The sequence below is a fragment of the Aquarana catesbeiana genome, linkage group LG07 (assembly GCF_042186555.1).
Source record: "Aquarana catesbeiana isolate 2022-GZ linkage group LG07, ASM4218655v1, whole genome shotgun sequence".
Taxonomy (NCBI): domain Eukaryota; kingdom Metazoa; phylum Chordata; class Amphibia; order Anura; family Ranidae; genus Aquarana; species Aquarana catesbeiana.
In genome coordinates, this window is record NC_133330.1 from 56,332,905 (window position 1) to 56,356,073 (window position 23,169).

At 43.3% G+C, this 23,169-nt stretch overlaps 1 protein-coding gene across 9 annotated transcripts in view; it reads right to left on the reverse strand.

Annotated features, from left to right (window-relative positions):
- MAGI1 (membrane associated guanylate kinase, WW and PDZ domain containing 1) overlaps nucleotides 1-23,169 on the reverse strand; it is a 763,134-nt gene that overhangs the window by 199,915 nt on the left and 540,050 nt on the right. For all 9 annotated transcript variants that reach the window (XM_073592190.1, XM_073592191.1, XM_073592187.1 and 6 more), the window contains exon 4: nucleotides 939-1,148. In XM_073592190.1, coding sequence (XP_073448291.1) covers nucleotides 939-1,148 — 210 coding nt within the window. The remainder of the gene's footprint in view (nucleotides 1-938; nucleotides 1,149-23,169) is intronic.

The window sequence follows — 23,169 nt, forward strand, 5'->3', positions numbered from 1 at the left end:
ATGTGTACAGCATAACCAAACTCCACCACCACTGCTCAGGGCAAACAATTTGTAATCAGCGGCTCTTGCATTGATGATTGCACACTACTGATGTTTATAGCTCAGTCCTGAAGGAGTCTTTCACGCAGCAGCACATGCACTGAATGACCAGCCTTTTGGTCACTGATGAATGACTGTTGGGGAAATACTGTGCATGTGCCGCTGCTGCATAAATGTCGGTTGCCTGCGTCCTAGCAACAGCAGAGACCACCTGCATCCTAGCAACCAAGGACACTAGGTGGGAGGAGTAACCAACAGAGTACATGTATGCTGTATACATTAGCACAAATGTTTACACGTGCGCAGCGTAATACAGGGCCTAAAATATGCCCTCAGACACAGCTTTGTTTTAGAACCGTTTAAATGAGTTTATAAACTTCAATAAAGTTGTGTACAAGATGATAAGCTGTAGGCATCAGTACTCAGAGTTTTTCATGTCCATCTGAATGAGCCGTTAGTCTTGGTTTATACTTGCTGGGCTACATTCTGCGGGTTGCGCAGCCTTTTAATTTCAATGGTCTGCCCTACCCACTGAAACGCAGGTAAGAAAAATTGCACCACATTAAACTGGTGGTTTGGCACACACAAAAACACGCTGCAGGTGCTGATGCGTGGGAGTATCATTAAGAATTTATCGCACCCCCTGCATGTCTGCTAAAGTGCAGCACATTTCTCTGTGGGTCAGGAATGTGCAAGCTTTTCCTTGCATTCCCCAGTCACAGAGGTTTGAACCCAGGCTTACTGTGCGTTACTGCAATACAATGGTGTGAAGCCAGCCCTAGGAACTGTCAGGTGGTTCAACTTTCAAGTATCTCAAAACCAAGCTATCGGCTTTGGCTGGATTGGCCCTAATATTATGCAGTAGAATCATTACCAAAAAAAAGAAAATAATAATGTACCTGTAAAACTATTGTTCATTTCAGGAGCCTCATCGTCATAGTCATCGTTCTCTGTATGCACTATGCCAGCATTTTGCATATCATTGTAAGATTTTGTCCGTTTGGGGGTCGACTGCTTAGAGCCGGAGAAAGGATTTTGCGATGCATCACCGGAAGTCACTTTCCCATTGACGGGCTGGATTGGAGGCTTCGGTGTCCCATAATAATTACCTAAACAAGAAGAATAACAGATAGACAGGTTTAACAAAAAAAACAAAAAAGGAAAAATTTCTTTCTCACTCCACTTAAACATTGGTAGATCTTTTCTTCCCGCCACTTTCACAGAACAGAGGAAAAATCTATTAGGTTTCTAAACATGCACCAAGCAGAAAATAAAATAGAGTTTCTTTGTTTCCTCTTTGCTCCTGAAGAATGTGCGTATTGGGAGAATTGAGGAGTGCATTGTTGAAGTTCATTCATTACACAGATTTAAGACAAAAGGCAGCTCGGCTGAATAGCAAAACTTCATCTCACTGCATTTGAATTTCAATTAGCCGGGTTTCGTCCAAGGGTGCTTTTGTACAATGTGATGTCAGGTTTTGAGTGTACCCAGCAGAAAATATAAAATTCATTACCCCGTTCACCCTGAGAACCAAAAGAAAAGAAGGAATGACCCACATAATCCAGCTGGACTCATTTTAGTTTGCACCAATTTTTTTTTACTTCTACAAAACTTATACACCCAGGATTAATTACTGAATGAAAAAAGGAGGCAGCTGTTGGGTTTCTCCGAATTCTTTAAAAAAAAAATCTATTGAATCACTTGAAGTTTTTGTGTGCATTTCTATTAAAAGATTCTCATCACGAAATACAAAGTAATCTACAGGATCTGGGCTTACGCAGGAGTAAGTTGAATTTTTACAGTCCTGTAAACATCAGATATAAAGCAGATCTATACTCTAATGTTTAATTGAAGTTACCTGAACTGTCTGAGAAGGAAAAATAGTGACTTCAAATATGTGCAAATTGGATGAGGGTTTCTCTGCATCCAATTAGTAGGACATGCAAGTCTGACAGGCTCTCAATGTCCAGGGCGGCCGCGGTCTGCATTTCAAAAGGGTCCTGTGCATTTTTGAGTCTGATTCAGGTGCGAATTCAGGCAAAAATTTGAACCTGAATAGCACCTGAACCGGTGAACAGACACGCACCGGACCCCATGCTGTGAACCGTGGCTGCACATAAGTGGACCCGGCCTACATGGTTAGTTCACCTTTACAATAAAATTGTATGTATTTCCGGTACAAAAGTTTTTATGGAGTTAAACAATGCCAAAATACAGACTTGAAGAAGAAAAAAGAAAAATGGTCCCGCACAGGGGAACAAAACATCACATTTCACGTAAATGCAAACAAAACACTTTTTCAAAGTGTAAAAGCATCCGGAGTAAGTGTCGGAAGTGGGACTGAATAACTGGAATTGGAGCTCCAAGACAAAAAAAGGGGGAGAAAAAAAAGGGGAGAAAAAAAGGGGAGAAAAAAAGGGGAGAAAAAAAGGGGAGAAAAAAGGGGGAGAAAAAAGGGGGGGGCGGGTGGTGGAATAGGGAGGGACAGGGTGGCGGGGGGTAGAGTGGGAAGAGAAAAGCTGAGAGACAAGTAGGGGAAAGAAAGGAGATATAGAGCTAGGCCAGGAAAGAGAAAGAGGAACCGTCAAGACAAGAGTGGAAAAGGAGGAGGAGTAGACTTAGACAAGAAAAGAGCATGGAGACTGCGAGTTGGGTGGTATATTAGAACGGTCTGGAATACCCAAGCTGGTCGGGGGGAGGGTGCGGAGAGCATAAGACCACCATGGGTTCCACAATTTGAGGAACATTAGAGTCATGAAGTACACTGGTCATCTTCTCATGCAGCATGAGGGTGGTCAAAATGCTCTTCACCTCTGCAAAATCAACCAAGCTCTAGCAACAGCGCATTTTGCGGCAATGAAAAAGTAGGTAGCCAGCTTTTGCTGGTATGAGAAGAGGCCTGGGAGGGGGCAGTGGAGAAGTGCATGCCGGGTGTCTTTGTGGAAGGGTACATGAAAAAGGGTTGAAAGGAGGCCATAGACCCTAGACCAAAATCCCACCAATTGTGGGCAAGACCACCAAATGCGAATCTTGTCTCACGTTGGCCACATCCTATGAAGCATATATCATTGTACGATGGGTTCGAATGAGCTATGCGGGCGGGAACCCAATACCAGCGGAGGAGAACCTTAAAGGCCGCCTCCATGGTGACTGTATTGAAAGGATGGCCAGGCCTTGCTCCAGTCCTCTAAAGCTATAGAGACTGCCAAGTCTTGCTCCTATTTGGAGACATACAGGTGGAATCGAGACGAGCCCCCAGATATCAAAGAGGAATAAATAGAGGAGATAGTGCCCTGGGTTCCAGGTGAGTTAAGGCAGATATGTTCAAAGATCGTTGTCTGGAATGGGAAAGAATAGTTACAGCGGAGAGCTGAAATCCAGTGTCAGAGTTGTAGATAATGAAACCATTCCGTGGGGGGGGGGTTGTGGGTCTCATGAATGGAAGCCTACGATAGAAAGGTGTGGGATCCTATGAAGTGACGTACCAGTGAGCAGGCCACCAGGAAACTTAGTACTTTGAGATGTGTGGAACGCCAAGGCCACCTCTTAATCTGTGGACAAAGAGAGTAGCACGGGCTACTCTGGGGCATTTGTGGGCCCAAATGAAAGCTAAGAAAGTAGTATAAAAATTGTATGCATTTCAGTGTTCCCAGTACAAGAAAAAACACTGCTCAGATTTTGAAGAAGAAGCTGCTTTCCAATGCTTTACCTGTAGGCCATGCACGGTCTCTCCCAAGCCCTGTAAGGTAAGTGAACCACACCAAGCTCCCCTTGTCCTGCCTGGATAAAAGGACGCAACATACAGTAGGTGGCACACCTCTTAGCTTCAGAGAAAGGAGTGTTCTGGCTCACCTAAAACCTACCCATGTGAAGTGTGCCTCTCTCCCGTGTTGCACATCACTGAGCTCACTCGCTGCTGCTACAGAGGGAGATGCACTGTGCATGCCAGAGCACTTGTTCCTGCAAAGTAGAGAAATGCAAGCCTAACATTCGGCACCTCCTGTGATCTAGGCAGAACGGGAAGAGTCATCTACCTAGGAATTATTTGTAAAGCCTTGCGAGAGGTCATGCACAGCCTACAAGTATGACACTGAAAAGCAACTTCTTCAAAACCTAAGCCATGTTTTTTAATGTACTAGGGACCCTTTAAAGTTAAATTTTTTCAGCCAAATTGGGGTACCACCTACTTTATTTACTTACCTACTACTGCACTTACTTGTATTGTTTGTTCTAGAACTTTAAAATAATATTTAAAAAGTGCGGTATACCTCTTTACTTGCCTAAAGTGGAAGTTCAGGCAAAACCTAACTAACGCTAAACCTGCTCTCTGCCACATTCTAAACCTAATATATGTAACCCTGTAAAGCAAAAATCGCTATACTTCCCTATTCTGCAGCCAATCCAATCCGTTCCTATCATCAGTTGTCAGCAACTGGTTCAGTGTGGAGGTGGGTGCAGGAAAGGCAGCTGACAACGGAAGCCCCATAGTAAGTCTGTGTGTGATGTCACTTGCCAGCCATTTCAAAGCCGTTGTCGGTCCTCTCATGTACACCACTTCCGCCGTTGGAAACTGGACCGGATCAGCTGCAAAATAGGCAAGTACAGCAATTTTTGCTTTACAGGGTTAGCTAGTTAAGGTTTAGAATGTGGCATAGAGCAGGTTTAGAGTTAGTTAGTTTTTGCCTGGACTTACACTCTAATGCCCCATACACACGGATTTTCCGACGGAAAATGTTCAATGGGAGCTTGTTGTCGGAAATTCCGATCGTAGTAGGCTCCATCGGACATTTTCCATCGGAATTTCCGTCACACAAAATTTGAGAGCTGGTTCTCAAATTTTCCGACAACAAAATCCATTGTCGTAAATTCTGATCGTGTGTACACAATTCCGGCGCACAAAGTTCCACGCATGCTCGGAATCAAGCAGAAGAGCCATACTGGCTATTGAACTTCATTTTTCTCGGCTCGTCGTACGTGTTGTAAGTCACCGCGTTCAACGTTTGGAATTTCCGACAAGATTTGTGTGACTGTGTGTATGCAAGACAAGTTTGAGCCAACATCCGTTGGAAAAAATCCATGGATTTTGTTGTCGTAATGTCCAATCGTGTGTACGCGGCATAATAGTCTCAGCTTTCCTCTTCTATGCAATGCTAAAGAGAAACTTTAACCCCCCCTCTCTACTCCAGGGGTTTATATTGCTGTAAACCCCCTCTTATCTTTTCACTGGGTTATGATCAAATAATATCAGGAAAGAAAAAAAAAGAAGCTAAATAAAAGAAACAACAACAAAGAATAATCTGCTCAATACAGGTGCCATTCAGAGAATGCTTTGCATTTTCTCAACGAACACAAAGCATTCTCTGACTGGACAAGTGTGACGTCACCAGAATTCTACTTTAAAGTCTATGTCAAACCTAACAATGAACATCCTTTATTTGAATGTTTCTAGTCTGCTAAATATATCACTGGAAGTTTTTTTTTCCCATCTTCTCAGTAAGTGCAAAAAATACATGCCAGAAATCCAAAGCTGTCCACTCTTCCTGTGTTATTACTATACACTCTTCCTGGAGTCTAATCAGTCCTCACATTTCTTCTGTTAGACCACAGAACCTTCAAGCTGGCCCTAGAGAGTTACTAACAGATTCCTCCATCTACACAAATGACTGTTGGCACATTGTTTTCTGATAGTGGGAACTGCCACTGCCAGAATACACCGATCAGCCGCTGCAGCATGTCCCTTCATCACAAGTCAATAAAATGGTCTGCTTCCGGTGAACAGCGATGGCCACACACTAACTGAAATTCGTCCAGCTATTGTTTCAATTTTCCCTGACATACACCTCAATATGGAGGGTACCTACTAGATGTCTAATTTCCATCAGAAGTTCAAACAAACAAGGGGTATAGTCATCATCCTAGGAAAGTGGGCAGGGTCATGCAAATCGTTTCTTTTTACACCTGTTTTCTTGTTGCACCCAAGCCTTGCTCCATATAAGCCATGAATTCCAAACACTACTCTGATTGTGGCAAACAACCTTGAAAAAGCTGCATACAGTTTGGAATAAATGGTTTCATAATATTATACTGTATCTGCACAAAGGCTCTGGATGTGCAAATGGCCAAGACACAAAGAAAAATTTATCAGTGGTGCCCAATCTGTGGCCCGGGGGCCAGATGTGGCCCTTTGCTTTCCTTTATCCTTTTGGGAGACTATTCCTCCCACTTATACAAAGCACTATTCCTTCTACACCAACAATTGGGCATAATTCCTGTCACTGATACCAACAATGGGGCACTATTCTTCCCACTGTCACCAATGATGGGGCACTATTCCTTCCCCTGATACCAACAATAAGACAATATTCCTCCCATTAATACCAACGATGGGACACTATTCCTTCCACTGATATCAACAGTGAGACAATATTCCTCCCACTAATACCAACAATGAGGCAATATTCCTCCCACTAATGCCAACAATGGGGCACTATTCCTTCCCCTGCTACCAACAATGAGGCAATATTCCTCCTACTAATAACAATGATGGGGCATTCTTTACCCCACTGATGTCAGGGCATTTTCTACTCACACTAGCCACAGTCCAGCTCTCTCAAAGTCTGAAGGACAGTAAACTTGCCCTTTGTTCAGAAAGTTTTGAGATCCCTGACTTACATGTTTCCTTCCTCTATCAGAATATGAGAAATAAAACCCTTACTTTTTAAATTGCGATGGAAGTGAAACAAACAAATACCTACCCTGCTTTGTACTTAATGTGTCAAAGTCTTGGTGGCTTAGGCCCTCTAAGGGCCCATATCTGACCATAAAATACAGAGCTCTTTTGGGGTATCCAAACCTCTTCTAATAGATTGTGGGCTTGTGAATTACCATGAATTTTCCTAAATTGTATAATTGCCTTTTCCATATGCAGCCCTGTTCTAGTTCATGCAAGAACACAGGTGGTGAAACCAAATCTGAGAGATGTAGATGTTTTACAATTAAAGTATACATATTCCCAAACATTTTCACATACTGGATCATTTTGTCCCAGCTCTTGTTCTGGTGACAACCACTTAATGACAATGACGAGACAGGAAAAAGAGGGAGAGTAAAAAAAAAAACAAAAAAAAACTTGATCTGGTATGTTTTCTAAACCCTCACCACTCTACCACAACTGAAAAAACTGTTTTGTCTTTACATACACTTTAATGTGAAATTTTCAGCAGTAACTTACCACAACAAAAACAGTAAAATAATTACTCAGATACACTGATAGTCATTGGCACACAAGTAAATCCATCTGCTCAACATTTTAACAGATGCAAAAGGAGAGAATATATTTAGTGCCAAAGTGCAAAAAAATTGAGTTTTACGAAAAAGATACATTTTTGCCATACTCCCAAACATAATGTTAGAACGTCATAAAAAAAAATATATATATATATATATATATCAGTCATTTAAGTGGCAATGCCATCCATATATGTCTCACATCTATGCGCTAACTGCTAAGAAAAGTGCATTTAAAAGTTAGACCATGTTCGGAAAACAGTGCTCTTCACATCTCACTTTGGGTTCGGCCATATGGAGATAGGCTGCAAAACACTGACCTTCTAAAAATGTGGATGGGCCGTTTCACATCAGCAGTGCGGGAAAAGGCGCGTTTCCAGCCCCGCATTCAAACTTACTGCCTTTCCGATCTGCATGTGGGTGCCAATGTAATTTTAATAGCACCCCAAATGCACAGTGTGTTTACCAGCACCAAATATTGCAGTACCACGCCACTTGGTGCAGCATGTTTTTCCTTGTTCTGGTGAAAATCCGCAGGAATCGCATGGGAACGAGGCACACATTCCTCTGTGATCCCGTTGTGAACTGGACTGGACTGGGCTAAACATTTTTTCTTTAGTTTTGTATAGAATGAAGAGGTATTAAAATATCTGGCAGGTTTTATTGCTGTCTGTAGGGAGATTCACACTTTTTAATTGTCCTGGTAACAGTTATTGCTGAAAATGAAAGGGAATGATCCTATATTTCAGATTGTCACTAGAAATAGGAATAGAGGGGAAATCTTCCATTGGAGACACTAGTGTTGGTGGCAATGGTGACAACCAGGGATTCCATTTTATTGGAAGGATTTCCTCGCACTTCCCGTTTTAGCTATGGGGCAGGAAGTAAAGGGAAATCTCCCCAATGGGACCCAAACAACAAAACAATTGAGAAGGATATAAGCCTCTTTTACTCTATCCAAAATGTTTAAAAAATTGCCTTTAAGACCCATATTGATGGTGAAGGTCTATGGAAGAGAGAGTAATCTCTCTGGTGAGGCAACCCTGAAACAAGAAAGGGCCATAGGGAAGGAGAGGTGAAACGGCAGAGGGGGGATTCTGAAGATTGTAACTTTAGAATGAACATTTCATCAGGGCTTTAAAACAGAACCCTTCATCAGGACTTGTAAAACAATTAAATAATTTGGTTCCATCATCAGCTGCAACAATTAGCTGCCGAAATTCAAATTTTTGGTATGTATGTATTATTGTCATCCTAATTGCTTTACAACTACAACCAGTCCTAAGCTTCCATTCTCCATCTATCATTAAAACCCTGACAAGAGGACATTCTGAAGCCCTTGAAAAGTGTTGGCTTTATCCATAAACATATACTTTTCGAACTACGTAATAATTGGTGTGACTTTTTTTCATAGTGCTTTGCATACTCCTACCTGCACCAGTCTGGATGCACTTTATATAGGATGCAGTGACGCTGCACTCATGAAAAAACCTTATTGACCCACGTTTTATCAGAAAAGCTGGATAGAAGCTTATGTATTTACACAGCTAAAGAAAAAATACTACACCATCACCAATAAAAATCATCAGTGCATGTCAGAAAATGCTGTACTTTCAATAGCAACTCTATTCCATCAAATGACTTCAGTCATAAAAATAAAATAAACATTTGAGCATTTTTGGCTGATAATCCTTATTAAAACTTTTAGAAGAAATCACAATTATTTACAGAGCAGACACTAAAAAAATAAAGTAAACCTGAGATAAACCTACGTAATGCAAATGAAGCACGTGATTAAAAATTACAGAAGTGGAGTTTATCCACTTTTTAAAATACTCATTCAAAATAATAAGTATATCCAGGAATATCAGCAGATGAAGTTAAAGTGGTTGTAAAACCAAATAACTATTACTGGCAGCCTCTCTGTTGTACTAAGAGATCCTACACTGTGTACATGTTTGTATAAAATCTTGCCTGCAAATACCTTATTTCAGATCGTTTCTGGCCAGTCATGTGACCTCCGGCCATTCTCCTCCTCCGATCTAAGGGCAACAGTGGGATGGGCTGAGATCCCCCCTGATGTCACCTGGGTGGTCACATGACCACTGTGCTCTCCACTCTGGCCCTCCCGCTGTAGCCCTTAGATCAGGGGAGGAGAGGGGCCGGAGGTCATGTGACCGGGCAGAAACAATCTGAAATAAGGTATTTACAGGCGCAATTTTATATAAACATGTACACAGTGTAGGATGGCTTAGTGGAACAGAGGGGCTGGCAGTAATCTTTATTTAACTTTACTGTCAGCAACTAGGAGGAAATGGGGGGGGGGGGGGGGGTGGAGGAGACTGCATAAACAAACACAGGAGCTGACAGGCAGGGAACGAGGGGGAGAGAGGAGAGCAGCAGATGATGGAGGCGCATAACCTGACCACGGTAATCATGGATCAGCAGCCATGATTACTGTGGTCAGCACACTAAGGGGGACACAGGAACAGGCAGGATCAACCAGGTTTTTTACAGCATAGAGATGGACAGATTAGACAGCACAAGCACTGTGCTGTTTAACCTGCTATAAGGGAACAGGATTTTTACAACCTCTTTAGGGCAAATCATTACTTTTTCTGTCAAAGCTATGCTCTATGCTCACACTTGATTTAAACCTCTAATTGCCGCACTAACGCACTTCACTGCGTTCATTGCACGACAATCATGGGTTTAAATCAGGAGGTGAGGAAGGTGAGGAAGGTGAGGAAGCAAAATACTGGCTCCTCACCACCTGTCAAACACGCTCGGATCGTTTATCAGGGGAATAGCAGTGCCCGCTACACTTGTGAACGAGCCCTTAGTTGCATTCGGCAGTGGCATCGTCAGTGCTCGTTCACACGTAAATTTGGTGGGAGCCTGCCAATAGCGACCCATTCAAGTAAATGTGACCACTCTGCAAGTGCCCCAAAACTGCAGGCTTCTGCAGTGAGAAAGCAACACAACGCTACCTGCTTTATCTCCTTGTTTGCTCCTGGTGTCCCTATAACTCCTGCTGAAGCTGCAACGTGTGTACACCCCTGACCACTGCAGCTAAATGGGGTGCAGTTGGGGTGGGGGCTATAAAAACACATCTTAACTTTGGGGTTTTATCACCCCACAAACTGCAAATGTAAATTAACCCTTACTGTCCTGAGCCCCCTATAAGGCTGCTTTCACACGCTGCGGTTTACCTACACCGCGGGTGCAGCACAGTGCATTTGCAACTTTACTGGTTAGCTGCATTCTGCCATAGACTTCTAATATATTCTGCAGGTGTGGTGCACTTTCTGAAATCATAAAACTCCTGCATTAAAGAGTTTTGGTGTGCTTTCAGAAAGTGCACCAAACCCGTAGAATATAATTAAAGTCTATAGCTAAGCACAGCAAACCCATAGAAAAGCTGAAGGTACACTGCACCCATAGTGTGGGCAAACCACAGCACATCAGTGTGAAAGCAGCCTTATACTATTATGCATTGCTTCACACAGACCTGAAGATCTCTTCTTTCCTGCTGTTGGCACCACTCTGGAGACCGCTAGCCGAGATAAGAGGTGGAGTGCAGTTGGTATCACTCCACATTCGACAGGAGCCAGCACTACAGAGGAGGCATCGCCTTATGTGACTCTTGCTCCCTACTACAGCTCCAACTTTACAAGTAGTCCCTCTGGCACTCTGTTTGATGCTTTGGAATGGTGGATCAGCAAGCCCAGACCGCGATCTACCAGTCACCTCTCCGCGAACTACTGGTTGCTGACCCCTGCTATAGAGGGATAATGCTTTGTTCCCATTTCATGTCTGAGGTTTACAACCACTTTAAGGCTCCATGCACACTAGCATTTTTTTAAGCTCCTAGAAGCTAGTGTGTGTCCATGCACACTACTTTAGGCTAGGGCTGGGGAAAAAAATCGATTTAAATCTTGAATCAAGTTGAGAGGTCAAATCGATTCAAAATGTAAGCAAATCATTGCGCCAGTCCGGAGGAGCTGCGGGCAGGAGTTCTTAGGTGAGGCCGCGGCTTCGGCCTAGTCTGCGAGGCCGGACGCCGTGGACTAGGCTGAAGCCTCGACTAAAAACTCATGCCTGCAGCTCCTCAGGACCGGCGCGGTGTCCAAAAAAAAAAAAAAAAAAAAAACTCGATTTGAATCGTGAATCGAGTTTTTTTTAAGAAAATTGAAGATTTTTTTTTTAAGAAAATCGAAGATTTTTTTTTTTAAGAAAATCTCCCAGCCCTACTTTAGGCTAGTAGCATTTTTAACTTCAGCGTCTAAGAGCAGAAAATAAATCGTTTTTGTAGAGTTTCTTGGAGCGTTTTTTCAGCAGAAACGCTCCTAAACGCTATTAAATGCTTTTTTTGAGCCTTTTAACCTTTTTTTTTTTTTTTTAAAGGAACTGCAAAAATGCTAATAAAATGCTAACACTTTTACATGCTCCTAAACGCTACAAAAAGCTATTACCAGCATTTTTTCCAGCCGTTTTTTTTTAGCTTAACAAAAAAAAAAAAAACTCTTGTGTGCCTTTGGAAGAATAGTCCAGCTAGTATGTGGAGTTTTTTTTCCCTTTGTGTTAATAAAAGCAACCTTTCACAATGGACATAGGGCCTAGTTCACTTCTTTAAATGTTGTGCTGGGTATAGGTTTTATACGTGGTTTACACATTACCATTGAACTCTATATGAAAACTGCATCTAAGATCCAGCAAACACTGCAACCGTTGCACAGGTGGATTTTTCCTATTTCCAGCAACAAAAAGATGGAACATTGCGTGGAAATCAATATAAACCTCAATGCCATCCAAAAAGGCATTTTCAAATGATTTGAACCTTAGTTTTCAATGCTTGGTTGCTTAGAACCAGGAAACGTTTGTGGTTAAATGCAGACTGAAAGCAGCAAAATTCCAAATTATGTAGCCAGCATTACATACCACAGCTGAAACTCCCATCCACCACCGAAGGCTGATACAACCAGTGGTGCTAGTTTCGGGGCAGATATGTCAACATCTATTGTTTAAGAATTGTCTATAGTCTTTGAGGCCTGTCTATATCTGAGATCCAGTGTCTTCACCTTTGCCTAAAAAGGCATTAAAACATTTTCTACAGACATTAGAAAATTTAATTAATAGCATTTCTAGGGAAAAGAAGAAATCTAGGTTTAATGGCCTTTTAATATTTTCTGACAGGTAATAAAAACACTGCTGGTTTAACGATTCTGGCTTACCTGACCTTTATACTACATATCATTTTTAACTGCACAAAAGTTGTGCAAAGAAATTACATCACAGTATAGTAACCATAGCAACACGACCCAACATACGTGAAAGAAAAAATCCACCTCTTCGCTTCCAGCTCTCCCATGATGAGTGTTTGTAGGGCCTTGTATTCCAAGAACCTCATTCATCACAGTATATGACAAAAAAAATCTATCTGTGTTTTCAGTAACAACCTGATTGCTTTTATTTTCAAACCACCACTGGACAACAAAATACCCGAAAGTTGGTTATTTTCTGCTCAACGCAAATAATGTCAAGATCAGACACTTTGTTACATGAGGTGCACAGTTTGACTTGGCTCCTATGATGGTGACCATGGTTTGTGCACACAATTAGGAGCAACAGTCAACATCAAGTGGGCAAGAGGCCAATGCCCTATGGGGCACTTGTTTTTAAAATCAGGTGTCAGTAGAGAGACGCTGAGAATCTTCATCTTTAGTCCAGGGAAGGGTAATAACACTAACTATCCTGCAGAAAAATAAAGCTGGTGAATCATCACAACTACTAAATTGAAGCTAAAGCCTAACTCTAAAATCTGTTTCAATGGCTAGATATCATCGCTACAAATAAGAAAAAAATCCAATCTTACGAAGACCTTGATTGTGGTTTGTGACCCCTTTCTTTCCTTCCTTCCCCCCTACCTCCTCTTAAAGTGGTTTCAAAGTCAGGGTTAGATTTTCCTGAACAATCATTACTGTCTTCCACAGACTGAGCTAGTACCAGGAACATCTACACAGAGCATGCATGGTCCACTTACCCAGTGTGATCCTTCACCTCTCTACAATAAAGGGAAAGTACGCTCTCAAAAAACAAACAAACAGTTCCTTCCATTTATTTTTATCAACATCAGTGTAGACCAGTGGTTCTCAACCTCTCTAGTGCCGTGACCCCTTGATAAAATTTCTTAAGTTGTGGAGACCCCCAACAGTAAAATTATTTTCATAGCATGGGTTGTCGGCACCCAAGGCAAGACAAGTAATTTGCGCCCCTAACCCAAGGACATTTAGCACTCCCTGAGTCCCTTCCACTCGTACAGCATTAAAACCCATTATGGTACATTTTAGGATGTACCACTTTCTCTTTGTTCTCCTTTCTTTCCCTTTTATCCTTCTCTATTCTAATTTCTTGTTTTTTTCCCCCCATCCCTCTTTCTAGCCATCTTTCTTGTTCTTTCTCTTATTCTTTCTCTCCCTTTTTCTTTGTTCCTCCCCTTCTTTTCCTTTCCCTTCCATGTATTCTCTATTTTTATTCCTTCTCTTACTTCTTGATGGGGGGGTGTTGGGAATGGGATGAGTGGCAGTGCTGGGGGGGGGGGGAGTTCTGATCAGCCAACTAAGGTGCTCTTGATGAAGGTCATCTGCTGATCTGAGAACTGTAGTGGGGACCTTTAATGGCAACTATAATCCCAGGTAGTGTTACTCAATGTGTCTCTGACTTTGTGGTGTCTCATAGCAGTGACACCTATGCCGAAATCAGGAGATAGGGTCTCCTCCAGCCCCTCCCACTTCACATTCCTCACCAGTCAGCTGACTTCTAGTCTCTGCCCCCCAGTCATGCTGTGAACTGAATGGGCAGCTGCAAAGAGACTGAGAGGGCAGCTGCGGGCTCCAGGGACAGCCCTGCTGGGCAGCCGCAAAAAGGCTGGGAGAGCGGTGCGGGCTTCAGGAACAGCCAAGGATTTGGTGACCCCTGGCAAATCATCATTTGACCCCCAGGTTGAGAACCACTGGTGTAGACCTTCAATGGATGAATGTACAGCACTGGGCTAGTAGGCCTCTAAGGAGTATGTGCCATCCTAGAGATATGGACAGCTATTATCCTCTATGGCTGTATCCAGCATTCCCTTTCAGGTGCTAGAAGACATAAGCACCATTAGGAACCTTAATAGGTATAGAGAGTAGAGGCCCGTACACACAAACAGAAATTCCAGAATTAGAGAAAGGGACAAACACGAAAGTTTTCCTTGTACGATACCAGATCATGCAATTTTCGTTTAATCAATACAGTTTTCACCCAAAAATACAATACGAATGCAACAGAATAAATTGCATCAATTCCGAATTTTTATTTTGTCTTGCAAAAGTTATCATACTTTAGTAAACTCTTCTTTTTTGATATGGAGACTAGCATGCAAAAAATACATTGACGATCATTTGTCTGATAATCTCATTGTGTATACCAGACTTTAGACATTTATGTGGTCTCAATCTGAGACCTGTGCTTCCACTGAGGTGCGGAAGGAGGAGAGATTATATGATTTACTATGGGTATGTGTCACAAATTATCTCTAGAGGAAGCTTTTTTGTGTTGATAATTGCACATGGAAAATGCAACCACAAGACGGCTGCCTTGGTGTATGTATATTTGAGGGGAGTGGGAAACATCAACGCACACAGCCCCGACCATGGCAACAAATCCCAGAGGGTCAAGTCTGCATGTGCATAGGGAGCTAAAAGCACAACTAAACCCCCCTCCTATCCCTTACAGCCAATGAAGCTGTCATCTTAGCCTCTGCTTGATCTGCAGTTGCCATGGTGCTGCACATGTGATCAGCTATCACACCATTTATTTGATGGCTTGCAGTGGCAGCTGGTGCTCAAACTTTGGGGGGTGCAAACAAACAAAAACATCAAATGCAGCCACTGTGCCCATAATATGTAGCCACTGTGCCCATCAAATGCAGCCACTGTGCCCATCATATGAACTGGCTATGTCCATCATATGCACCCACTGTGCCCCATCAAATGCAGCCACTGTGCCCCAACAAATACAGCCACTGTGCCCCAACAAATGCAGCCACTGTGCCACAACAAATGCAGCCACTGTGCCACAACAAATGCAGCCACTGTGCCCCATCAAATGCAGCCACTGTGCCCATCATATGCAGCCACTGTGCCCATCATATGCAGCCACTGTGCCCATCAAATGCAGCCACTGTGCCCATCAAATGCAGCCACTGTGCCCACCATATGCAGCCACTGTGCCCCATCAAATGCAACCACTGTGCCCATGAAATGCAGCCACAGTGCCCCATCATACGCACCCACTGTGCCCATCAAATGCAGCCACTGTGCCCACCATATGCAGCCACTGTGCCCCATCAAATGCAACCACTGTGCCCATCATATGCAGCTCACTATCTGACCGGCCCTTTCCCCATCTTGGTGGCGGGTCAGGCAGCGGGTGACTGCGGCGAGCTGTGGGACGGGTAGCGCGGGTCAGGCGATGGCTTCTGTATCCTCCATGCGTCTCTTCTTCGCTTCTGCTAGCTGGCCAATGGGATCGCCAGTGCCTTAAGCCAATCAGGTGACTGGTATTAGACCCGCTCTTCCTGATTGGTGGAGAGGCGGTTCAGTGTTAGAAAAGCAAATATTCATTTGCTTTTCTAACACACCTGGGTGGACTGCGAGCGCAATGCTCTGCGCTCCAAGTCCACCTTTTTTGAAGCCTATTAGAGCCTATGGCCCTAATCAGGTGTTTCAAAAAAAACACCCCCACCGCTGGAATTCAGGCGCCCGGCGTCCGAAAAGGGGCCGTACACGTAATAGGGGGTGGCAGCGGCAGGCATGGATAGATTCATGCAATGCACGAATCTATCCATTAGTCATATAAGGAAGGGCGTGACAGAGGGGCAACCTTAATGGATGGGCTGCCCCTGATGGCTTGGCAGTTTAGTTGAGAGCACAAGCAACTGTGACAGTTATTATTCATGGTATGTCTTAAATGTAACTAGTTTTAAAAGCAGTTAAATCAGTGAGTTTAATTCTGCTTTAAAGTGAATCTATACTTCAAATCTAAGGACTGTAACAGCTATTCATCAGCACAATTTGACATTGAAAACGAAAAAGGAACCTTTAGCATATAATTACCAAATAGAAGCAGCAGAAGCCCATGTGGCAGTACCTAGGGGTACTCTCTTGTTCTTAGAGGAGCCTATCATGGGTTTTAAATCAGAAAAACATCCTGCCCAGTCCTGCTTCTCAATACCGGATTACATTGAAGGTGTCATGGATTGGGGGTCAAGGAACAGGAATTGCTACCAGTGAAAATGGCGGCTACCAATGGGTGTCTTCTTCCAGTGCTATATCATTCCCAACTGACTTATCCTACACAGCGTGAAGCATAACGTTTCCCGCGTCTACGTAATGCTTTAAGGTAAACAGACCATCGAAATGAAAATTTGACGAACACATACAAGAAATGTTTTAATAATTAATTCCTAAACAATGATCGATTTTCAGAGTCCTTTTAGCCACCCATATCCCAGAATGAATCTTTCCAAGCAAGCACAGCCAAGCACAATGGTGGGAGCGGTAATAAGGCTTGTATACTGCAGCTGCTCATTGTCAAACGATTGTTCTGCAGAGAAGCCGCACGCTGAAGTAGAGAGAGCTGTCTGCAGACATGACAAAGTTGCAAACGTTCGCTATTCAGAAGCTGCCTTGAGGAAACTCTGGTAACCAGGCAACCAGACCCGAGACCCGAGAGATGGAAGCTGGAGCAGAGATTGATTCAGACAAAAGTGTATCCAGAGAGAGAGAGAGAGAGAGAGAGAGAGGGGCTACAGCCTGTGCCTTATCCTGCAATCAATACAAACTTCCTTATTTGGAAAGAAATCAAATTCACTCTATTTTTGGATTGGCCGGGAAAATCAACCGCAGAGATATATATATTTTTTATATTAGGCTTTAGATGTGCGTTCTGCAGAGCTTTAGGCAGCAACAGTCTGTGGATAACACCAAGGGAAAAAAATCTATTTAAAGGGTCTGTTCACCTAGAATGGATTTTTCAATTACTGGTAGAATCTGGTGGGATAAATCTCCAATATTGGTTTCTTTTTATACTGTAGGCTAAACACACACAGGCACTATTTGATCTTGGCTTGTAAATACTACTCCGAATGGAATCAGGCAGCATATGGAAAGCATTGACGGAGCACTGAAAAGCTTTTCAAAATTCATTTAGTGGGTGGCCCTGTTGCGCCCCCCCCCCCCCCATATCCTTTCACTAAAAGAACAATGAGACTGGGCAGAAAATTGACAGCCGAACAGCAGATGCATCAAATCAGATGCAGCCACTGTTTAGATATTCAGTCACTACCACTGGCTGTCAGAATACTATAGTCATAGGCGTGCACAGGGGGTGTGACAGGTGTGCCTGGGCACACCCTAATCACTGCGTGCGTTGCCAATTTCCCCTATTGCCTGGAGTTCCCCCCATATTGCGCCCCCGGCAGTGCTGCGGCCTTCTCTCCTCCCCTCGGCCCCTGTGGGGAATGTTTGAGAATGGAGAGCGGGGAAAGGGGCTAGTAAATATGTCATTAACCTGCCCCTTACTTTTCTAAATGAACACAGTGAACAATCGCTCACTGCATTCATTCATAAATTAAAGTAGTTGTAAATTCAGAAGGTTTTTTATCTTGATGCATTCTATGCATTAAGATAAAAAGCCTTCTGTATGCAGCAGCCCCCCTAATACTTACCTGAAGTCCCTCTCTGTCCAGCGATGTCCACGAGTGTCTCAGCCTTCCGAGATTCTCCCTCCAGCTGCCGCTGCTGTCAATCAAAGTCAGCTAGCCAATCAGGAGAGAGTGGGGGCGGGGCTCTGTGTCTGAATGGACACAGGGAGCTGTGACTCGGCCTAGGTGCCCCCATAGCAAGCTGTTTGTTGTGGGGGCACTGAACAGGAGGGAGGGGCCAGGATCACAGAAGAGGGATCCGGGAAGAGGAGGATCTGGGCTGCTCTGTAAAAATCCACTGCAACAGAGCAGGTAAGTATGACATGTTTGTTATTTTTATAGGGGGAAAAAAAAACGAGACTTTACAATCACTTGAAGCATAGTAAACTGTGTTTACTTTGCTTCAGTGTGTGAATGAGCAGGAAGCCTCTCAGCACAGAGCACTTCCCATTCATTCACTGTCCAGAGCAGCTGAAGCTGCAGAGAAAGGAATGTGTTTGAGCTTTGGGGGTGCACACCCAAATGCAATGGGCTGCGCACACCTATGACTATAGTCCAGCTCTAGGATTTCTCCATCCAAGCTGGGTACACCCGGATTGAAAGTTTGACAGTTCATCTGGAGCCGGACAAATTTTGATCCATGTCCGGCCCTCCCTGTTTGACAGAAGGAGATTAATAGATCAGGTTCTGTCGAATGCGCCTGTTGGAAAAACTGTATTCAGTCACTGCAGTGCTGATCAGTGTATACAGACAGTGGGAGTCCGCTCGATTGGCCATACTTCTATAGATCACAGGAGTGTAGTTCATCCTGCAATGTGACCCATTTTCAGCAGAGAGCAGGCTAAAGCCCGCTGTCGGTCCAGGCTCAGGAAAGATCGCGACCTTATGGTCAGGATCCACTCACATGCCTGGACCGACACCCAGTTCAGCCTTCTATTTAGCGAGCCGCTGAGAGCCTGAGCCAGACGCCCCCCCTCCACAGCCCAGCATGGGGGGGCAGAGCAGAGGGTCTGTGACTGACAATCCTCAGCTCACTGCTCAGGGAGCTCTGAGAACAGAGCGATCACCGATGATTGATCGCTCGGTTCTCAGTGTTAGAGCATTGGACCGATGCTGCATCCAGCTAGGTAAGTATGATTCAAAAAAAAAAAATAAAAAGATTCCCATACTTCTCTTTTATCAACCCTTCAGCTTCAGTCTGGGGCGGCGATTATACAGACTTAACATGAGACATACGTTTTCATACTATACACATGCAAGTGAATTAATGTGTGCAACACTTCCTAGTAAATATTGTGTCTCGTGGATTGCCCAGTCCCTGCCTCTGACAATGCCTTCCTCTCCAAAAGTAAACACCTTTGTTTAGGTATCATTCAACATCAGCATCTACTTCAAGGGATGAGATGCTTGCTTGGAGTTGACACAATTATGTAAATCCTTTTTTCTGTGCAGTTCTTGGACATTTGACACAGATCAGCCCCTGCTTAAAACTCTCACCTTATAATTGATGCCAAGTTACAATGTTGCAGCCTGATCACTGGGGAAGAGGAGACTGGGAAATGAATTACAAACTCTCCTGAATGATTTAACTTTAACAGATAGTAACCCACGTTTAAAACTTCCGTTTTGCCACGTTTACATGTCGCGTTTAGTGGTGTTTTGCCGCGTTCGCGTTTAGAAGCGGTTTCAAAATAGCCAGTTACAGCGTTTAGAATCGTTTGCCGCTTGAAATGCATGTAAACTCAGCTTCTGAACGCATTTTTTTGCGTTCCAAAAAATGCCTCTAAACTCAACTGCCTAGAAACGACTATAAACGACCCTGTGTACATGTACTGATAAGATAACAGAGGAGAGTTCAGGAGCAGTTGAAAAAAAAACTCCCAACTGCTCCTAAACGTCCGTTTACCAACAGCAGTGTACATGAGGCCTAATACTTACCTGCTCTAAGCAATGATTTTGCATGGAGCACACGGATCCTCCCCTTCTGGGGACCCTGCTGCTCCAGGGACCACCTCTTCGGTGACCCCCCCCCCTAAAAGAAAGTCGATTCCTATGGGCGCACTAATGCGGGCTTGAGCTCTGCTTGCATCTATAGACACAGAAAGTGAGGCTCAGCTCCACCACAAGATTTGATGGACTGAAGCAGGAACCAACGACCCCCGCTGCTACCTCCCTGTCCGATGAGAAAGGGGAGAGCAGAGAGAGCGGCTACTCTTGAGCAGAGCGCTGGATCGGGATCACGTTTAGGTATATATCTGGGGGGTGAACCTGTGCAGTTTTTTTTACCTTTCAATGCAGAGAATGCGTAAAGTGTAAATTAATGGCAAAACTTCTTTTTCAGTTTTGGATAAAGCAGAGGGGGATTAAAGCAGCAGTTAGGTTGTTATTGCTGTCTGTGCCCCCATTAGGAAGATTCCCCCTCTCCATTTGTCTTGTTTACTGTTATCACTGAGGGTGGAACAAGGAAAATCACACATTTTGGGTTGTCCCCAGAACAGTAAAAGAGGTGAAATCTTCCACTGGCAACACTAGATCTGGTGACAACCAGGGATTCCCTCCCTTTGAAAAGATTTCCTCTCACTTCCTGTGTATGGGACAGGAAGTGAAGGAAAATATCCTCAATGGGACACAGATGGCAAAAAAAAAGGTCAGGGGTTATAACACTTACTAGATAAAATGAACAAAAAATTGCCTTTATTGCTAATTTAACACCACAACAGTAAAATCAGTCTGTATATACAGCATAGCATGCTTCTTATACTCACTGTGGAACTAAAGTAGTTAATCCTCTGCATTGTGTAAAAAGTCTGTTTTATCCTGTATGCATAGATCCTCCCCTCCCTGCACTGTCTATCTGGGGAAGGCCATCTAACACAGGCAGAGTAGCCGAATTGCACATGCTCAGTTGTGTCTTTTATGCTGGAGAGAACATTTACTTGTTCTCAGAGCTAGCCAGGTCACATGATATTGACATCACACATGTGGGTGTGTATACAGGCTGTAGCGGAAATCTCCTCCTTCCTGAATGCTCAGCACTGGAGAAATTGTGCAGTTTATCATGTAACCGTGGTATACATATCATCAAAAAAAGGTATATAGTGGCAGTATTTTAATGTAAAAAGATGATTTATAAGCTATGGGCACTATGGGGGGGGTCTATTTTCATATTATTGGGTCTAGTAACACTAAGTCTCACACCTTTAGTAGTATTACTCTGATACATTAAACATTAACACCTCAACTAAGAAAATGAAACCTGGAAGACAAGCAAAAAAGTACACAAAAATTTGCCAAAGGCATTTCCAAGAAATATAATAAGTAATCAGACGATTTCTTCATTATCTAATAACATGGCGCTAAAAGCAAGGGTGCATATAAAAGAATAGAACTGCCATTGCAGACTTGCTTTTTAGAGTACAGACTTCAGAGAGGTCATCCTTATCATTCCTTCACAACTTCAGTATGGACATACCAGGTGCCCAGATATTGATATGGTTGTTCTGGGTGATAAGAAGTGAAGTGAGATGACAATCCAGGTGTTTACAGCTACCCCTCGCTGGGGAGAAGGCAGAGTTAAAAATCTATAACACATCTATAACTCCGATAAACAGCTATTTATAAAACGAAGACAGGGGCAACCATAGGGATTTAGCAAGTAGGCCAGTCTGCTGTAGAAGATAAATAACAAGATGATGATCGGAGCCACATGGTAGGATGCCGTGTCCACTGAGTCTTTGGCAGAGACGGAAGGTGCATGGAAAGTTTGGTCATTAGTGGTTTGATAAAGCATTCCAGCTCCCACCATTCTAGCAGCTTCACAATTACTTTCTTTAAAGCCACAAAACATTTGGTATCAGCCCATCAGTCAAAGAGGTTTTCACTTTTGCTGAAAGTGGGAAAAAAAGCTTACTCATAAAAAAATCAGTGCACTTCAAACAAATGTGTGGCTGGTGCAGATAACAACCATGGCAGAACAATGGTGGGTACAGTCACCCATGGGGCAGGAAGTCCCCACACCTGCTGCACCTACAAAGGCAAATGAGGGACTCCGTGCAACACTATGGCTCTAATTCATCAAGCTTTAAGCAGCATTTAAGGCACCCCAGTCCATCCCCACTTCCTTTTGTCTGTGATCTGAGAACCCCTGCTTGTGATCCAATACATGAATTTCCAAATACACCCACTGAAGCCTCCTGCACAACCTTCACTGAATGCTTAATATAAAAAATGTTACTAAGAAAGTTCTCAAAGATCCCAACAAGGTTCAGACTAGCCTTGGAAGTCTGAATATGACTGGGGACACAGGAAGCAGAGAAAGAGACATCACAGGCTTCAAGAAGTACATTACTACTGACCCCGTGAGGAGCTCCCACCGCTCTGGTTGCAGATGTTCACAGACAGCTTCAGCTGGCAAAAACGGAGTGAATTTTGGCCAGTTTCTGATGAACCAACTGAAATTAATTTTCTTTATTTATACTTTGTTTATACCCACTTCTGAGAATGACAGAAAGAAAAGATATACTGTATATACTATTATACTATTAGTAGGGAAGACCCTCACCATGCCAACATCCAAAATATATATTCAAGGACTGACCAAGTCAAAAAATGAACGGACTTTGTCATAATGAGAGAGAGAATCAGTAAAAAAGTATAGATTTTATTACAACATAGTTAAAAAAACATATAAACAACACTTTCTTGTTTTTAAATATTCCAATTTTTCTTTTACCTTGATACAGTACTACATTAATCTTTGTACCGCAGGTCGGGTCCTCTATAACTGCATTATTGGGTAACTGGTAACTGTTTCCATACAGGGTGTTGTTTGTATGTTGTTTATATGTTTTTTTTTTTAACTACCGTATTTATCGGCGTATAACATGCACCCCAATTTAGGAGGGAATTTTAAGGAAAAAAAAACTTTAAGGAGGGAAGTTGAAGGAAAAAAAACTTACATTTAAATGCCCATCATTGCAGCCTTCTCAGTGCAGCCTTGCCCCAGTGCAGCCATGTCAGTGCAGCCTTCCCCAGTGCAGCCTTCGTCAGTGCAGCCTCGCATCCTGTGATCCCGGACCCCTGCCATCCTGTCTTTCAAA